Source organism: Salvelinus alpinus, chromosome 8, assembly GCF_045679555.1.
Source record: "Salvelinus alpinus chromosome 8, SLU_Salpinus.1, whole genome shotgun sequence".
Taxonomy (NCBI): Eukaryota; Metazoa; Chordata; class Actinopteri; order Salmoniformes; family Salmonidae; genus Salvelinus; species Salvelinus alpinus.
In genome coordinates, this window is record NC_092093.1 from 68,027,133 (window position 1) to 68,043,206 (window position 16,074).

The window sequence follows — 16,074 nt, forward strand, 5'->3', positions numbered from 1 at the left end:
GAGAGGAGGTGCACCAGTCAGAGGACAGGGCTTTTTACAGCTTGATGAACGGGCGTTAAGAGGACTTCTAACCGTGTTATTGCCAGCTCATCCCCTGTAGGCGCTGATCTTGGGTCAGTTTTGCATTTCCCCCCCCGCTAATGGTTAAGGTTAGGATTGGGGATGGGAAGCTGATCCTAGATCCGTACCTAGGGGATCCTCTGAACCTTTGACTGATGACATTCAGTTCCTTCTCAATCTGTGGCTTTGCAAAACAAAGAAATTATAGAGGGGGAGAGAGGGGGGGGGGGGGAAATCCACGATGAGTATTTTTTTTCTTTCTGTTATTATCCGTCACTGAAACTATGTGAGGTACATCAAAGCGTGACGGAGGAGAACGGGACACACCCGAAGGGCCTGGCTGGGTGCGATGCTCTGCACACAGGTGTTGCTCCCCGCTAATCCCAGAAGCAACAAACACACCACGGTGTGTCTGAATGAGCCAGGCTGCGAGGAACACCAACCCTAGCAGCCCTCCACCCCGCCACTGGAATGAAAAGGAGACTAGATTGAAAGGTGGCTTAATGAGAAAGCCACCACACGCCCACCCACCTGCCACTTTAACATGTTAATGTCTTCCCAAAATGGCAGAAACGTAACACTGAAGATTTGACCTTTCCCATAACATTGACACATGCATTACACAACCCCTCCCACTCCACTATTAATAAATGACATCAGATGCTGTGTGCTAATTCGCTGAGAGAGAGGGCTCTACAGAGACCTTTGCAGAAAAAGGTGTGAAACTACACTTTTTTTATTTTCTCTTTCTTTGCCGTGTGTGTGTGTGTGTGTGTGTGTGTGTGTGTGTGTGTGTGTGTGTGTGTGTGTGTGTGTGTGTGTGTGTGTGTGTGTGTGTGTGTGTGTGTGTGTGTGTGTGTGTGTGTGTGTGTGTGTTTTAGAGAGTTTGTTCAAAGTGACCTGTACAAGTGTGTTTTTGTCAGTATTAATGCAGCTGGAGCTAGCTCCTAGATATCGACGCCGTTGATGCCGTTTTTAACTTGACAGAAGTGCAACCCTCTGAACAACGTGTCCCTGTGCTGCTGTGCCATAGCATGGATCTCTCCAACAGAGTCCCAAATGGCATCCTGTTCCCTTTTCTAGCCAATGGGGCCAATGGGGCCCGGCTCAAAAGTAGTGCACTCTATAGGGAATACAGGGTTCCGTTTGGGACGCGGCCGACGTCTTCCTCTGCTGCGAGTCGCTCGAACACAGAGCAAGCAGGTCACTGATCCTCTTTTGGATTGAAGTGAAAAGTAGTTCATGTAAACAGCTAGGGTGCCAAGTCTTACAAAAGCAAATGTTTATCACTCAAACAAAACACAGATGCCGAGACTATTGGCGTAATATATAGATGTGTCTCTTTTTCCCGCACGAACTTCAATTGGGCAGGGCAGAAAACATCTGGCGTGTTTGCCGAAGCGTTTTCTTTTTGTTCTTTTTTTTTTTTCATTTGTTATTGGCATGCATTCACGTTCTCCACTTTTTACCGTAAGCACTTCTGTGCCTTGCTGCTTGTTTCAACACCTGTTTACATATAGTGTGATGGACAGTGATTTGAAAAGGGAGTCTTTTCTCTCTTTCCTCTCTTTCATCTCTTTCCATCCATTACTGAGCCGGTTGGAGTCTGTGTTGAAAGGGAAACTTCGACTTGTGCCGAGTTTTAGGTAGGCTAGTGGTTATGAGCTTTGGGCAAGTAACTGAAAGGTTGCTGGTTCAAATCCCAGGGCCGATTTAGGTGAACATCTGTTGATGTGCCCTTGAGCAAGGCACTTAACCCTAATTGCTCCTGTAAGTCACTCTGGATAAGAGCCTCTGCTAAATGACTAAACTGTAATGTAAATGTTTTAACTTTTCCTTCTGTAATCACAGACTTACAGATTACAGAACCTAGCTAAGTACTTAACTTTTGTCATATAAAATCATTATATTCAGGATTTATTTGCACTGTTAAAAAAAACTATTTTGGTGTTCTTCTGATGACACACAGACAAATGAGAGATCCTCTTTTTGAATGTTGATTTGATTTGTGGTCTAGCCTTTTGGTCTCTGCCTCTGGAACACATACCACTGCAGCATGGGGTTGAATCGAGCCCACTGCTATTTCAGCACACTCTCCTCCTATATTTCCTCTCCTTGTCTCCTGTCCTGTATCCACAATAAATCAAGAGGAGTGTGACTGCCCCCTTCCTTAACAAGACAACAACAACAAAACCCCCTCTTCCTCTGTCATTCCAGGATCGGGGGCTTGGGAACACCTCGCTGTCCACGTTCGGACTGGTCCAGGCTGTCGTCGACATCATCCTCATGTTGTATCCTTTCAATGTTCCCTCTGCTCTGGAGCCATATGAAGTGTCTGAGTAGGAGTACCGATCTAGGATCAAGTCCTCTGTCCATGTATTCTTTTTCATTGGGTTAAAAAAAAATGCAACACTGATCCTATTTCAGCAGTCCTACTCTGAGACATTTGATTCATATGGCCCTTGCTCCATGGTGATACGAGTGACATTCCCAGGGCCAGTGGTGTTTACTTACTTAAGACCTTGCTTAGCCGGACATCTTCCGGGACATTCTGTTGTGTTTCGGCACATTATTCCTTGGTGAAAAGGTGCCAACTGGCCACTTAAAATGTCAACAAATGTTGGATTTCTTGTCCTTGATTCCGCAACAGCTACTTGATGGTGTCCTCAGTTGTCGGCTTCTACAGCTTGCGAGTGTTTGAAGGCCTCACTCCCAGGAAAGACGACACGACCATGACAACGGTAAATGCGCACACACACAACCCGTGATGATATATTGAGACCTTGTGTTTCATCCTCTTCAGCCCCCCGCCTCAGTCCTCCGTCTGAATGGTTCAGTCCTCCGTCTGAATGGTTCAGTCCTCCGTCTGAATGGTTCAGTCCTCCGTCTGAATGGTTCAGTTGATCTCCCACCCAATATTTGTTTGTGAGTTGCGTAAACATGGATGCAGTGCAAGCGCTTCTTTTACATTTACATTTAAGTCATTTAGCAGACGCTCTTATCCAGAGCGACTTACAAATTTTTTCTTGTACATCAGTGAGGTGGGGGGGGGGGGGGGGGCGGCTGGTTGTGTGCTCTGTTTGGCTCACGGGGGCAGCCATTCACTTAGTAATGAGCGGGGGGAACGGTGAGGCTTGTTAACGAGCCATGGCGACTCAGTGAAAGGACTCGAAAGCCACAAAAGAGCAGAATCTGGTAATGAGCATCTTCAGAACTACTAATTGCACAATGTATGTGGAATCCATTTACTGTGAAGAGGTGTGTGCGCGTGCACATCGTGTGTGTGTGTGTGTACACAGTGTCTTGTTAAGGTAATCACGCTCTCAGTTCTCACACTCAGTGTCTCCGTCATGGCCTATCTATATGTTAATGGTTTTCATCAGTTAAGGTTCTATACCTGCTGACTCTAACGCTCTGCGACTCCCTCCATGTAGATCATTGGTTGCTGTGTGTCCATCCTGGTGCTGAGTTCAGCCCTGCCAGTCATGTCCAGAACACTTGGTGAGTCTCTCCTAGCTTTTATCCGTCTTTTATAAATTTCTGTCCCAAATGGCACTCTATTCCCTTATGAGCCCTGGTCAAAAGTAGTGCACTACATAGGGAATATGGTGCCATTTTGGACGCTACCTTTTGATTTTGACATCTGTGAATATCACAATCTATTCAACCCATGGATTGAACACGTAGTGGATGGAAGGAATAGGTGAGCACTGATGTTCGGGGAACATTTCGGGATTGCTCTTGTGAGAAACTAATTGGAGGGAGGTGAACACCACCCCCCCCCCCATCAGACCGCTAAGGTTAACAAGTTAAATTCCTTCATAGTTTGCCATAGCGATTTGGGAAGAGAATGGAGCAAGAGTGGGAGAAAATGACATGATAGCAGCGGCGTCACAATGGCACTAATAAACACGCAGGGAACAGACACAGCTGTTCAAATAGCACCATCGCCTGTTTGTGTGTGTGTGTGTGTGTGTTGGCTTACAGTGAGTCATAGGGAGCTTTACAAAGTACCAACAGGTTCTGCTCTGTGACACTGAATAGATGAAAAGGAATAAATGAATGCCCCCCCCCCCCCCAGCCAAAGCCCTCTGGAGAAAGACGTGGGGAGAGGGGAGTGTGTATGCTTGTGTAATGTGTGTGTCAATGTTATGGGAGAGGTAAACTCTTTTAGTGTTACCATTCTGCTATTTTGTGAAGATATTAACATGTCAAAGGTAGGTGTGTTTGTGTGTTTGTGTGTGTGTGTGTGTGTGTGTGTGTGTGTGTGTGTGTGTGTGTGTGTGTGTGTGTGTGTGTGTGTGTGTGTGTGTGTGTGTGTGTAAACCAGAGAGCATGATTGATGTCGCAAAATAAGTCAGATTACTTGGGTTTCAACTGATTGAAAAATAATTTAAAATACTTTATATGTCCCTGTTTGTGCTTGCCTGGCTTAATAAACCAATAGAAAGTCCCAAAACTGTAAACACTGCCCATCTGGCACTCAAGCAAACGCTCGAAGTATTTGAAAGGATTGTTCAAGTATTTGAACGCATGTCTGAGAGAAATAAACTGCACAGAGTTGAGGGGCTGTAGGAGAACCCGGGGCTAATGCTAACCGCTGCTTGTACAGTAGTCCTGTCGGCCATGTTTTATTTAAGCTTCTCTTGAAGGAGGGCCGTGGGACCTGTAATGCTACTGAAATGGGAGTGCTCGTTTCTCAGTGGCAGCAACATCAGGGTTAGTTAGGGTGCAGGCAAGGGTAAAAGTCCAATGAACACACTTTATTTTGGGGGGGGGGGCTAAAGAGGCTAGGCTTTACAGGTAGACCAGTTATCTAAGTGTGTGTGTTTGTTAGCATCAGAGTGATATAGGATGCGTCCCAAATGGCACTACTTTAAACCATAGGAGGACATTTGGGGGACCCCACCCCCATCGCTCCCACCGATAAGTTATTTTTCTCCCCTGTATGTTTGTGTAAATTTCGTCTGCAGTGTCCCCAAAAAACACAGTAAGATACTGCAGCAGAGAGGACTTGGGTCACTACTGTCAGCCTGGCTGCTGTTCCTGGGATAATACACTGTGGCTGAGCTCTGCTCAAATGTAGTGCTCTATATAGGGTATAGGGTGCCATTTGGTATACAGCCTACCAGAGTATAAACCATCTCAGAAAATTATCATTTATTACATAGATGCAATTCTAGATAGTCATTTATCGTTCCTTATCTGAAGTCGAATGAATACGTAGGCCACCATTCTCGCAAATTGGTGGATGAATGATCAGAATGAATCAGCAAATGTAATCACCCACAACGGCTTCCATCTTACTTGGAATGGATTGTGAGACATGTTGGATATCACTTGGCCCACATACACACAGTAATACATAATGATACATTTTGCAAATGGTGATGAGAAAAACTGGCTGAAGTGAATTGGGTGATCAGAGGAAGACAGGTTCTTCTATGCGAGGTTACGTCATCTCTAGACACACACCATATAGGCAGCATCCCAAATGGTACCGTATTCCCTACAAAGTGCACTTGTTTTGACCAGAGCCCTACAGGCCTTTGGGACGTAAGCATAGTTTCCCCATCTGCTAACGGCGCCATTCCATAGGCCCCCAAAAACTTTACTTCCCAACAGCTCCAAATACCAAACCAAGATCAAAATGTTTTGCATTAGAAATGAATTAGGCTTGACCGGTGTGGCAAGGTGTATTGACTGCCATCTCTCCAACCTCTCTGCCTCTCTTTTACAAGCAACTTGTTTAAAGGCCCTTGATGCTTGCCAACTGCTTAGAGGCTGTAGATGCATCTTTCCAGACACCAAATTGATTGCCACGCAGCAGTTTCGCAGGCATTACCGAAGGGGGGAAAAAATCCAAGAACATTACCTCACACTGTGAGCTATGCCAGTTTATGAATTGCGAAATTTGATCAAGACCGCTGAAGCGACTGGTTGGTTCATGTATTGATATTGGGTAGGCTTGTCGTGGTTTTAATTTGAAAGGTTGGCTGCATGCACTGTTATTTAGTTCACACGGGTAAAGAACATTGAAAGCACAGGAATGAATGAGTTCCACTGCTTCGGACTATAAGAGTGAAGGCTATTTACAACTGAAGTGTTTTAATCCACCTCAGGGTAGGTTATCCTCCCGATCCTGTCACTTTTTTCAGTACATTTCTTTTGACGGCAGCAAAACCCTCGACTACTGAGATGAGTCTGAGGGTGCGTCCCAAATGGCACCCAATTCCCTTGCGTAGTGCACTTCTTCTGGCCAGGGCTCTAGTCAAAAGTAGTGCACTATATAGGGAATAAGGTGCCATTTGGGACCAAGATGTTATTGTACTGGCCGGGGCTGGTGGAACATTCTGGAAGGTTCTAGAAGAAGCAGCAGCCCATGATAAATAAATAGGAAAACAATAGGGTGTTGACGCCTCTGCATGCAGCGTGTGATCTGCCATGACAGATGGTTTGAAATGAGAAAACCCGCTCAGGTCTGGCAGAGTCCCAGCGTGGCTGTAAAAGGCCCTGGCCCCACTAGAGAAACGAGGGATTAGCAACTCTGTTCCGTCTCTGTCAATGCTAGAGAGATGGATGGATGGAGCAGTGGAGACAACCTCCCAATGCATTGAAACTGTTTGCAGCACGTCTCTACATTAGTTCCTCCTCAGTAACCTAACTGCAGATGTGTGTGTAGCTAAATAGAGGACAGGATGAGGTGGCTACGGGGCCATATTGAAGTAGCTTTTGTGAAGTTCTGATGAAGTTCAGACATTGTTTTGTTTACGATGTGTATGATTCATACTAAGCATACACTGAGACAAGACATGGAGTGAATGGCTCTGACTGGCCTGAAACTGAGGATTCCCTCTCGCAGGGGGGTCAGGCCCGCCCGCCATGAGTTGTACAAGCGGTCTCGGCAACATCGGAAACCTACAAGATTCTGCTTGCTTACTGTACTTCAGAACAGTTGACTCAGGTGTATGTGCAGGTGACTGTGGTCCCATTGATACCCATGTTGCCTGGGGTGTGGCTCATTTCTGTATTTATTTTGTTCCACTCGATTTTTGCACGCTAACAAATTGTCTATACAGTCCCACTAACAAAACACTTTCCTATGAAAGGAATATTAGTAATCCGCCAAATGTCAGACAATGAAGATGACTTTATCTCAGGAAGAGTGGCATTGGCCACTAAATCATTTATATAAAGGGTTTGGCTATTTTGGTTTTATTTTCGTCCATCCTGGATCCGGCAATGCCTGAGTATCTTAGTACACAGTGTACATCAAATGGTTTTTGGGTATAAGCGCTTCTTTCAATTTGGCCTTTCTTGCCTGTTGAAAGAGTCAGGCTATTGAAGAGACACTTTTCAAAGTGCCTCAACTGCCGACAGAACAGACATTGTTAAATAGTTAATTCGCTGAAGCAGTAGTGGAAAGGGAAGCGTTTGTGATTATAAACGCAACTCTCGTCTTGCCAAAGGTGTTTGGAAAAAGGAACATGTCTACTTAGTGCCTGTCATTGGGAAATAATCCAAGCTCACTTTTTTCTCTCCAGGTTTTGTGTAACATTTTTGTGCCCCATGTTCGTGTCGATTGCTCTTGGTTTTCAGTCCACAGTGTCGGATCATGTAGGGCTGCTGGTCACTGCCTCAATGGGAATCAGAGAATAATGATAGGCCTACATTACTTAGACTACAGGGGCTGCTGAGGGTAGGACGGCTCATAATAATGGCTGGAATGGAGTGAATGGTATCAAACCCAAGGAAACCATGTGTTTGAGTTCGTTATCGTTGCATCGATTCCGTTCCAGCCATTCCTATGAGACCGTCCTGCCCAATTAAGTTGCCACCAAACTCCTGTGACTTAGACAGATAATTCAACCAGGGGTTAGAGCTGGTGTCAGTGTTGTGAAATGATCTGTGCTTGAAGTAAAATAAAAACATAATAAACTATGGTCCATTATTTCTAAATGATCATGATATAGTTATATTCATTGTTTTGTTTTATAATCCACTCAAATAGCAAAATATTGAATCTTCTTTTATTTAACATCTTCACACTCTTCACAGGTATCACCAGGTTTGATCTTCTCGGAGACTTCGGGAGATTCAATTGGCTGGGAAACTTCTATATCGTCCTATCGTACAACTTGCTGTTTGCCGTGGTAACTACTCTCTGCCTAGTCCGGAAGTTTACCTCAGCGGTCCGAGAGGAACTCTTGAAAGCATTAGGTAACATTTTTATATTCATATACTCATGTTCATGTCAAACAAAGCTGAAATTACATTATTACTGGTTCATTGAGTTACCGACATTCTTAAAGAATGCATTGCTATATACAATAATAAAGCCTTCTCATAGATTACTACAGACAATGAGGACAATCAGAGAATATTGTTTTCAACAATTGATGAAAGCGCACTCTGTGCGTTTGAAATCCTCCACCTGTACAGTCTTTTAGATTTGAGTACTGCTTTTTATACCTTTTGACTATAAGATATTGGTAAAACTGGCATTTAATATGGAGTTGGTCCCCCCTTTGCTGCTATAACAGCCACCTCTATTCTGGGAAGGCTTTCCACTATATGTTGGAACATTGCTGCAGGGACTTGCTTCCATTCAGCCACGAGCATTAGTAAGGTTGGGCACTGATGTTGGGTGTTTAGGCCTGGCTCGCAATCGGCGGTTCAATTCATCCCAAAGGTGTGCGTTGAGGTCAGGGGTCTGTGCAGGCTAGTCAAGTTCTTCCACGCCAATCTCGACAAACCATTTCTGTATGGTATAATAATGCTAATATCGGTGCCATGACTTGAATGGGATTTGTTCCACAAATGCTAAAGTGCCAGAGAAATTTAACCAAAGCATCTATTGCAGTCATACCTTATGTCATTTTGTAATTTGGGTGAACTATCCCTTTAAAGCCAGGTAATCAAATTAAATTGTATTGGTCACATATACAAGTTTAGTGGGTGTAGTGAAATGCTTGTGTTTCTTGCTCCAACAGTGCAGTAATATCTAACAAGTTCACAACAATACACACACATCTAAAGTAAAGGAATGGAATTAAGAATCTATAAATATTTGGATGAGCAATGTCGGAGCGGCATAGACTAATATACATTAGAATAGAATACAGTATATACATATGAGATGAGTAATGCAAAATATGTAAACATTATTAAAGTGGCCAGTGATTTCAAGTCTATGTATATAGGGCTGCAGCCTCAAATGTGCTAGTGATGGCTATTTAATAGTCCGATGGCCTTGAGATTGAAAAACAGCTTCTGTCTCAGCTTTGATGCACCTGTACTGACCTCGCCTACTGGATGATAGCAGGGTGAACAGGCAGTGGCTCGGGTGGTTGTTGACCTTGATTATCTTTTTGGCCTTCCTGTGACAGGTGCTATAGGTGTCTTGGAGGGCAGGTCGTTTGCCCCCGGTGATGCGTTGGGCAGACCGCACCACCCTCTGGAGTGCCGTTGCCTTACCAAGCGGTGATACAGCTCTCAATTGTGCATCTGTAAAAGTTTGTGAGGGTTTTAGGTGCCAAGCCAAATTTCTTCAGCCTCCTGAGGTTGAAGAGGCCCTATTGTGCCTTCTTCACCACACTGTCTGTGTTGGTGGAGCTTTTCAGGTTGTCAGTTATGTGTACGCCGAGGAACTTGAAGCTTTCCACCTTCTCCACTGCGGTCCTGTCAATGTGGATGGGGGGGTGCTCCCTCTACTGTTTCCTGAAGTCCACGATCAGCTCCTTTGTTTTGTTGAGTGAGAGGTTATTTTCCTGGCACCACTCTCCCAGGGCCCTCACCTCCTCCCTGTAGGCTGTCTCGTCGTTGTTGGTAATCAGGCCTAATAATGTTGTCATCTGCAAACTTGATGATTGAGTTGGAAGCACGCGTGGCTACGCAGTCATGGTGAACAGGGACTGCAGGAGGGGGCTGAGCACTCATCCTTGTGGGGCCCCTGTGTTGAGGATCAGCAAAGTGGTGGTGTTTCCAACCTTCACCACCTGGGGGAGGCCCGTCAGGAAGTCCAGGACCCAGTTGCACAGGGCGGGGTTCAGGCCCAGGGCCCCGAGCCCTTGTGTTCTTTTATTATGCACAGCGCATTGAGTCACTGTATTTGTATGAATTCTCCCAAATTAATAATTACATTATTATTATTATTACGCTTTATGCTAAGATTGAACCAAATGAATGCTGTATAATTGAATATCGTCTCATTTTTACCATAGTTATTTGCACGGACAAGAAGTAAACTTTTAGGTTTTTGTGCATTTCAGTAATAATCAACACTAATTACATAGAAGTCAGTCTCCCTATGACTTATTATCATAACTCTTAACGGGTTCCAAGTCTGCAGGGGCTAGCTGGGTCTGCATTCTCTGCAACTCAGGCAGTAAAATGACTACTGTGGCTGCAGCCGGAGAGATGTATAGCCTAGTGTTGATTCCTGTCACACACACCTCGAGTGACAAAGTGGGGAAATGACGGCAAAATCCAATGTGCCTTAGGACTGATATGTGACAGTGAATATTATGAGGCGAAGGGGGAACGTCTCTCAAGCTTGTTGTGACAGACCCAGGATCGTCTGATGTAGAAAATGTCAGACGGAGGCAGTGGTGTTTTTATTTTTTCCCATTCCTCATCTTGAAGGTTAACTGTGTTTTTATTTTAATTACATTTCTGCCCCTTATCTCTTCCTGGCCAGGTCTGGATAAATTACAACTGTCAAACAGCCCAACAGACCCGGAGTCTGGGAAGCTCTCGGCCAACGGGCATCAGAAGACTCTGTAAAAGAGACAACGGACACACACACACCTAACGGCAGCCAAAGGGAGATTTTGATAGTACTGAACTCCACAGCAGAAGGTGAAAGGGATTGAGTCTGTGGAAGCGACTCAACACAGTTGAAGCGACTCCCACAATGTCTGACGGGCTTTGCGAACTGAGAAGAAACTGCAATTTATCTTCGTGACATTCCATCCTCTTCCTCGTGGATGGATGGATGCAGGACAGGGACTGGTTTGAGCCCTCTGACAGACTGCCGTCTTCACAACAGTGACCTTGATGTTGACCTCAACAGTGACTGACCATGGGCCACAGCCGATGTGTTGGGGACTTTCTTTTCCCTCAGCGCCAACTTTCTTCTCTCTCTTTGTCTATTCTTATCTCATTCTACCCTCTAACCGTTTTTGTGGAGAGCTCCCGTCCTGTAGGTTTTCACTCCAACCCTAATCTATCACACTTGATTCTAATAATTAGCTGGTTGATGAGCTGAATCAGGTTAGTTACAACTGGGGTTGGATCGAAAGGGTAGCTCTCCAGGAACAGGGTTGGAGAGCTCTGCTCTAACCAATCTCATTCTACCCTCTTGTGTTTCGTGCTTGCCTAATCACTTCTTATCTGTTATTTTCTCCCCATAACCTAACCATTGCACTATGCCGTATTGTCTTGGAAGATGCAATGTAACCTTTCGAGGCAGAGGCTGAAGAGACGCTCGCTGATAGACTAGTGGGCATTTTTACACTTACGTCTACTATTTGTTTCCAGCCTGTTCTATTTCCAGCCTGTTCTATTTCCACCACAGTTTCAAATACATGTTAGTTATAAAATGCAGCTCAAGGTTATTTGGAGAGAGAGAGAAAATGCCGCCTCACCAAAGTATAACGAGAAGACAATTCCATTTCAGAATTAGAAAGTAAATGTGATGTGGATCAGTGGCCATGGGGGCATTCACATTAGATTACCTGTATTATATCTGAATACTGGGTGGTCTCCAACAGTCATCTAATTCAGTATGTCATATCATGTATATTATATGTGTGAAGTATGTATGGTTAAATAAGTGGACATTTTTATTTGTTTATGTCAGAAGATAATATGCAAAAAATGTGATAAGATGATGCCATTTTATGATAGACTTGCTTTGAAAGCACCTTGCATAGAAAATAAATCATACTTATCACTCTTAGCCATTTTACACGTCATACCCAGTTGCTTTGCTTGCCCTCACAGGTGCCTGTGTATTACCACTTCTTGCCGGTACATTTAGTACCCGTTCACCACAGTGACCACACCGGAGCTCAGTCGGTATCTCCTCCATTGACACAGAAAGAATGGGGAGGCACTGTGGAGGCGTGACTAGCCAAGCCTAGTCAATCTTTCTGGTTGTCCCACGCCAGTTGTGAATGTGTAACAATGTGCTCTTTTTATTTTATCTTTACTCGTAGTCTGTAGGCCTACTGTGCTTTAATTTCATAAAAGATGTAGTTAATTATTTTGTCTTGATTTAATGAATGTTGTTTTCGGTGCTGTCGATTTCGATCACTCTAGAGATGGGGGGGGATGAAGTCTTTTTTGGTCCCGAAGAGCAAAGATCGCAGCTTTCAGAGTTTGATCCTGTGGGTGGATGTTTTTAAAAAAAAAAAAAAAAAAAAAATTGTGCTTTGGTAAACTTGATCTCGATCTCCCCAAATAACTATTAAGCTATTTTAAAGTGTATCTTATTTCACTTGGCATGAAGCTTTTTTTGAACTTCTTCCTATTGTAAATGTTGTATTTGTACATACCATTTATGTTTCATACCTCTTTTGCATTATTTGGATGTAAATAGTGGGCTGCCGTTAAGCCTCAAGTGTTTGTTGTAAATAAGTCTACAGAAGCTCTTTTTGGACTGTGATGCTACTTGTCACTAGAAGCACCTTTTATGCCTTAGCTAGAGGAGGAAGTCACCACAGTTTTTATAGGAGGCTCCTATTTGTGTGTGTGTGTGCTCACACATGTAGGTATGTTTGTTCAAAAAAAGACAACTTTACTGTGAACACCTTGTATCTGGATTTCAATTGCAAACCAGTTTGAACTTCTTCATTGTCCTTTGCGGTGAAGGTAGTGTATAATCTCCCCTTAACTCAAATAGCCATAGTGGGCTTCCAAAAATACGAATTACCAGATAACCTGAGCACTTGTGAAAATGGAAGGTGATGGGCCCCAATAATTAATGTTTCATAGACTGTTTTTATGATGTGTTTTCAGTGTGACTTGTCATGATGTAAATGGCAGGGGATACGATTAACGTTTTTTATTAAAATATGCATTTGAGACTTCTTGTTTTGTACAGGGACTGTTTTATTTAAAAAAAGGAATGTATTATACAGTAATAGTTTGAAAGGAAAGCAGTAGCTATTGTCTGTCACAAGGCTCACCTTAGATTCTGGAGTTCGCAGTGCCAAGCCTTGTACTGTGTTCTGTCCCCTCATTAAAATGCAAGATTATGAGTGATCCAATTTCACATCTCAGGTTGATTTGGTAATGCTGATGATAAATGATACTGTGAAAATCCAGAATTGAAAAAAATCACTAACCAAAACCCATTACTACTGTGGCTAATAACATCTGTTTCGTGTTTCCTTGATGACTGTGACCGTGACCCCCTCTGTGTTCCTCTCACCCTCAACTATCAGTTTTATTCTTTGAAAAAATATATTTTTTATTGCTATTTCAGACAATGTTTTATGAAGAAGTACACCAGTGATCACAATCTATTACAATCTGACTTTTCCACTTAGTTTCTGTGGAGGACACAGTCGGGGCCTGTTCCAACCTAAGGGAACACTTTTGATTGCCTTGCAGTTTTTTTTCACTCACAGAGGGTTTGAAATGTTGAGGGGTGGCCTGTACTGTCGGTGGAGTAGCTGGTGGTTTTGTCTGTCTGATTTTCTGTGTCTGCATGTAATTTCTTGCCCATTTATGTGAAAGTATATATTTTTTACCTTGTTCTTTTCTGAGTTGCTATATGTGTGTTTTGTTGTTGGTTTGTTTGCAAATAAAACAATGAAAATCATGTTTATGTTGACGTTTGCTTTTTAATTTCACATTTACATTTGTGGCGTACGTCACAGGCTTCTTTTTGAGATGTAAGGGCACACTTGGCAAAAGTAAGCTTGCTGTTACCATGGCACTATCAGGCTGTATGAACTCCTGGCAAGTCAGTGGTAACACAGTATTCCGGGTTTGAGTCGCCATAGGAATGAGACTTGAGTAATAAATGCACTTTATTGGTGTGGATGCCTGAAAGTGATACTTGCATTTATCTTTTGATGATGCATTTAAAGTATTTTAATAAAACAACAGGAATAACTTCCTGTTTTACTGCACATTTGATTCCTTGTGTCCTTTACAGTCTACAAACCCCAACATATAAGACCTGCTGGAAGCGCTCAATCTAAACCATTTTGCGAAATTATACGATTTCTGTGAAAATGCTTTTAATTTAGATTCTTTAGGTACTGTAGAAACATTTTCACTACATATACACTGAGTATTCAAAACATTAAGACCACCTGCTCTTTGACTGACCAGGTGACTGACCAGGTGAATACAGGTGAAAGCTATGATCCCTTATTGATGTCACCTGTTAAATAAATCAGTGTAGATGAAGGGGAGAAGACAAGTTAAAGGGTTTTTAAGTCTTGAGACAATTGAGACATCGATTGTGTATGTGTGCTATTCAGAGGGTGAATGGGAAAGACAAAATATTTAAGTGCCTTTGAATGGGGTAAGTTAGGTGCCAGGCACACCAGTTTGTTTCAAGAACTGCAACACTGCTAGTTTTTAACGCTCACTGTTTCCCATGTGTATCAAGGACATCCAAAAACTTGACTCAACTGTGGGCAGCATTGAAGTCAACATGGGCCACCATCCCTGTGGAACGCTTTCGACACCTGGTAGAGTCCATGCCCTGACAAACTGAGCCTGTTCTGAGGGCAGAAGGGGGAGGAGGGAGGGTGCAGCTCAATATAAGGAAGGTGTTCTTAATTTTTTGTGCACTCAGTATGTACAGTCGTGGCCAAAAGATATACAAATAAATAATAGACATGTACATTTTCACAAAGTCTGCTACCTCAGTTTGTATGATGGCAATTTGCATATACTCCAGAATGCTATGAAGAGTGATCAGATGAATTGCAATTAATTAATTAATTGCAAAGTCGCTCTTTGCCATGCAAATGAACTGAATCCCCCAAAAACATTTCCACTGCATTTCAGCCCTGCCACAAAAGGACCAGCTGACATGTCAGTGATTCTCTCATTAACACAGGTGTGAGTGTTGACGAGGACAAGGCTGGAGATCACTCTGTCATGCTGACTGAGTTCGATTATTTATTTATTTTTACCTTTATTTAACTAGGCAGGTCAGTTAAGAACAAATTCTTCTTTCAATGACGGCCTAGGAACAGTGGGTTAACTGCCTTGTTCAGGTGCAGAACGACAGATTTGTACCTAGTCAGCTCAGGGATTCGATTTTGCAACCTTTCAGTTACTAGTCCAATGCTCTAACCACTAGGCTACCTGCTGCCTCGGCAGAATAACAGACTGGAAGCTTCAAAAGGAGGGTGGTGCTTGGAATCATTGTTCTTCCTCTGTCAATCATGGTTACCTGCAAGGAAACACGTGCCGTCATCACTGCTTTGCAAAAAGGGCTTCACAGGCAAGGATATTGCTGCCAGTAAGATTGCACCTAAATCAACCATTTATCGGATCATCAAGAACTTCAAGGAGAGCGGTTCAATTGTTGTGAAGAAGGCTTCATGGCGCCCAAGAAAGTCCCGCAAGCGCCAGGACCGTATCCTAAAGGTGATTCAGCTGCGGGATCGGGGCACCACCAGTACAGAGCTTGCTCAGGAATGGCAGCAGGCAGGTGTGAGTGCATCTGCACGCACAGTGAGGTGAAGACTTTTGGAGGATGGCCTGGTGTCAAGAAGGGCAGCAAAGAAGCCACTTCTCTCCAGGAAAAACATCAGGGACAGACTGATATTCTGCAACAGGTACAGGGATTGGACTGCTGACGACTGGGGCAAAGTCATTTTCTCTGATGAATCCCCTTTCCGATTGTTTGGGGCATCCAGAAAAAAGCTTGTCTGGAGAAGACAAGGTGAGCGCTACCATCAGTCCTGTGTCATGCCAACAGTAAAGCATCCTGAGACCATTCATGTGTTGCTTCTCAGCCAAGGGAGTGGGCTCACT

General features: G+C 43.6%; 1 protein-coding gene across 4 annotated transcripts in view; it reads left to right on the forward strand.

Annotated features, from left to right (window-relative positions):
* Positions 1-13,891, forward strand: part of LOC139583575 (limb region 1 protein homolog) — a 57,323-nt gene extending 43,432 nt beyond the window's left edge. For 2 of the 4 annotated variants that reach the window (XM_071414805.1, XM_071414807.1), the window contains 5 exons: positions 2,278-2,351; positions 2,711-2,801; positions 3,495-3,561; positions 8,119-8,280; positions 10,760-10,993. In XM_071414805.1, coding sequence (XP_071270906.1) covers positions 2,278-2,351; positions 2,711-2,801; positions 3,495-3,561; positions 8,119-8,280; positions 10,760-10,845 — 480 coding nt within the window. In that variant the 3' untranslated portion in view covers positions 10,846-10,993. Of the gene's footprint in view, positions 1-2,277; positions 2,352-2,710; positions 2,802-3,494; positions 3,562-8,118; positions 8,281-10,759 lie in introns of all 4 variants that reach the window. The other 2 variants (XM_071414804.1, XM_071414806.1) reach the window with 2 other exon arrangements.
* The last annotated feature ends 2,183 nt before the right edge of the window (positions 13,892-16,074 follow it).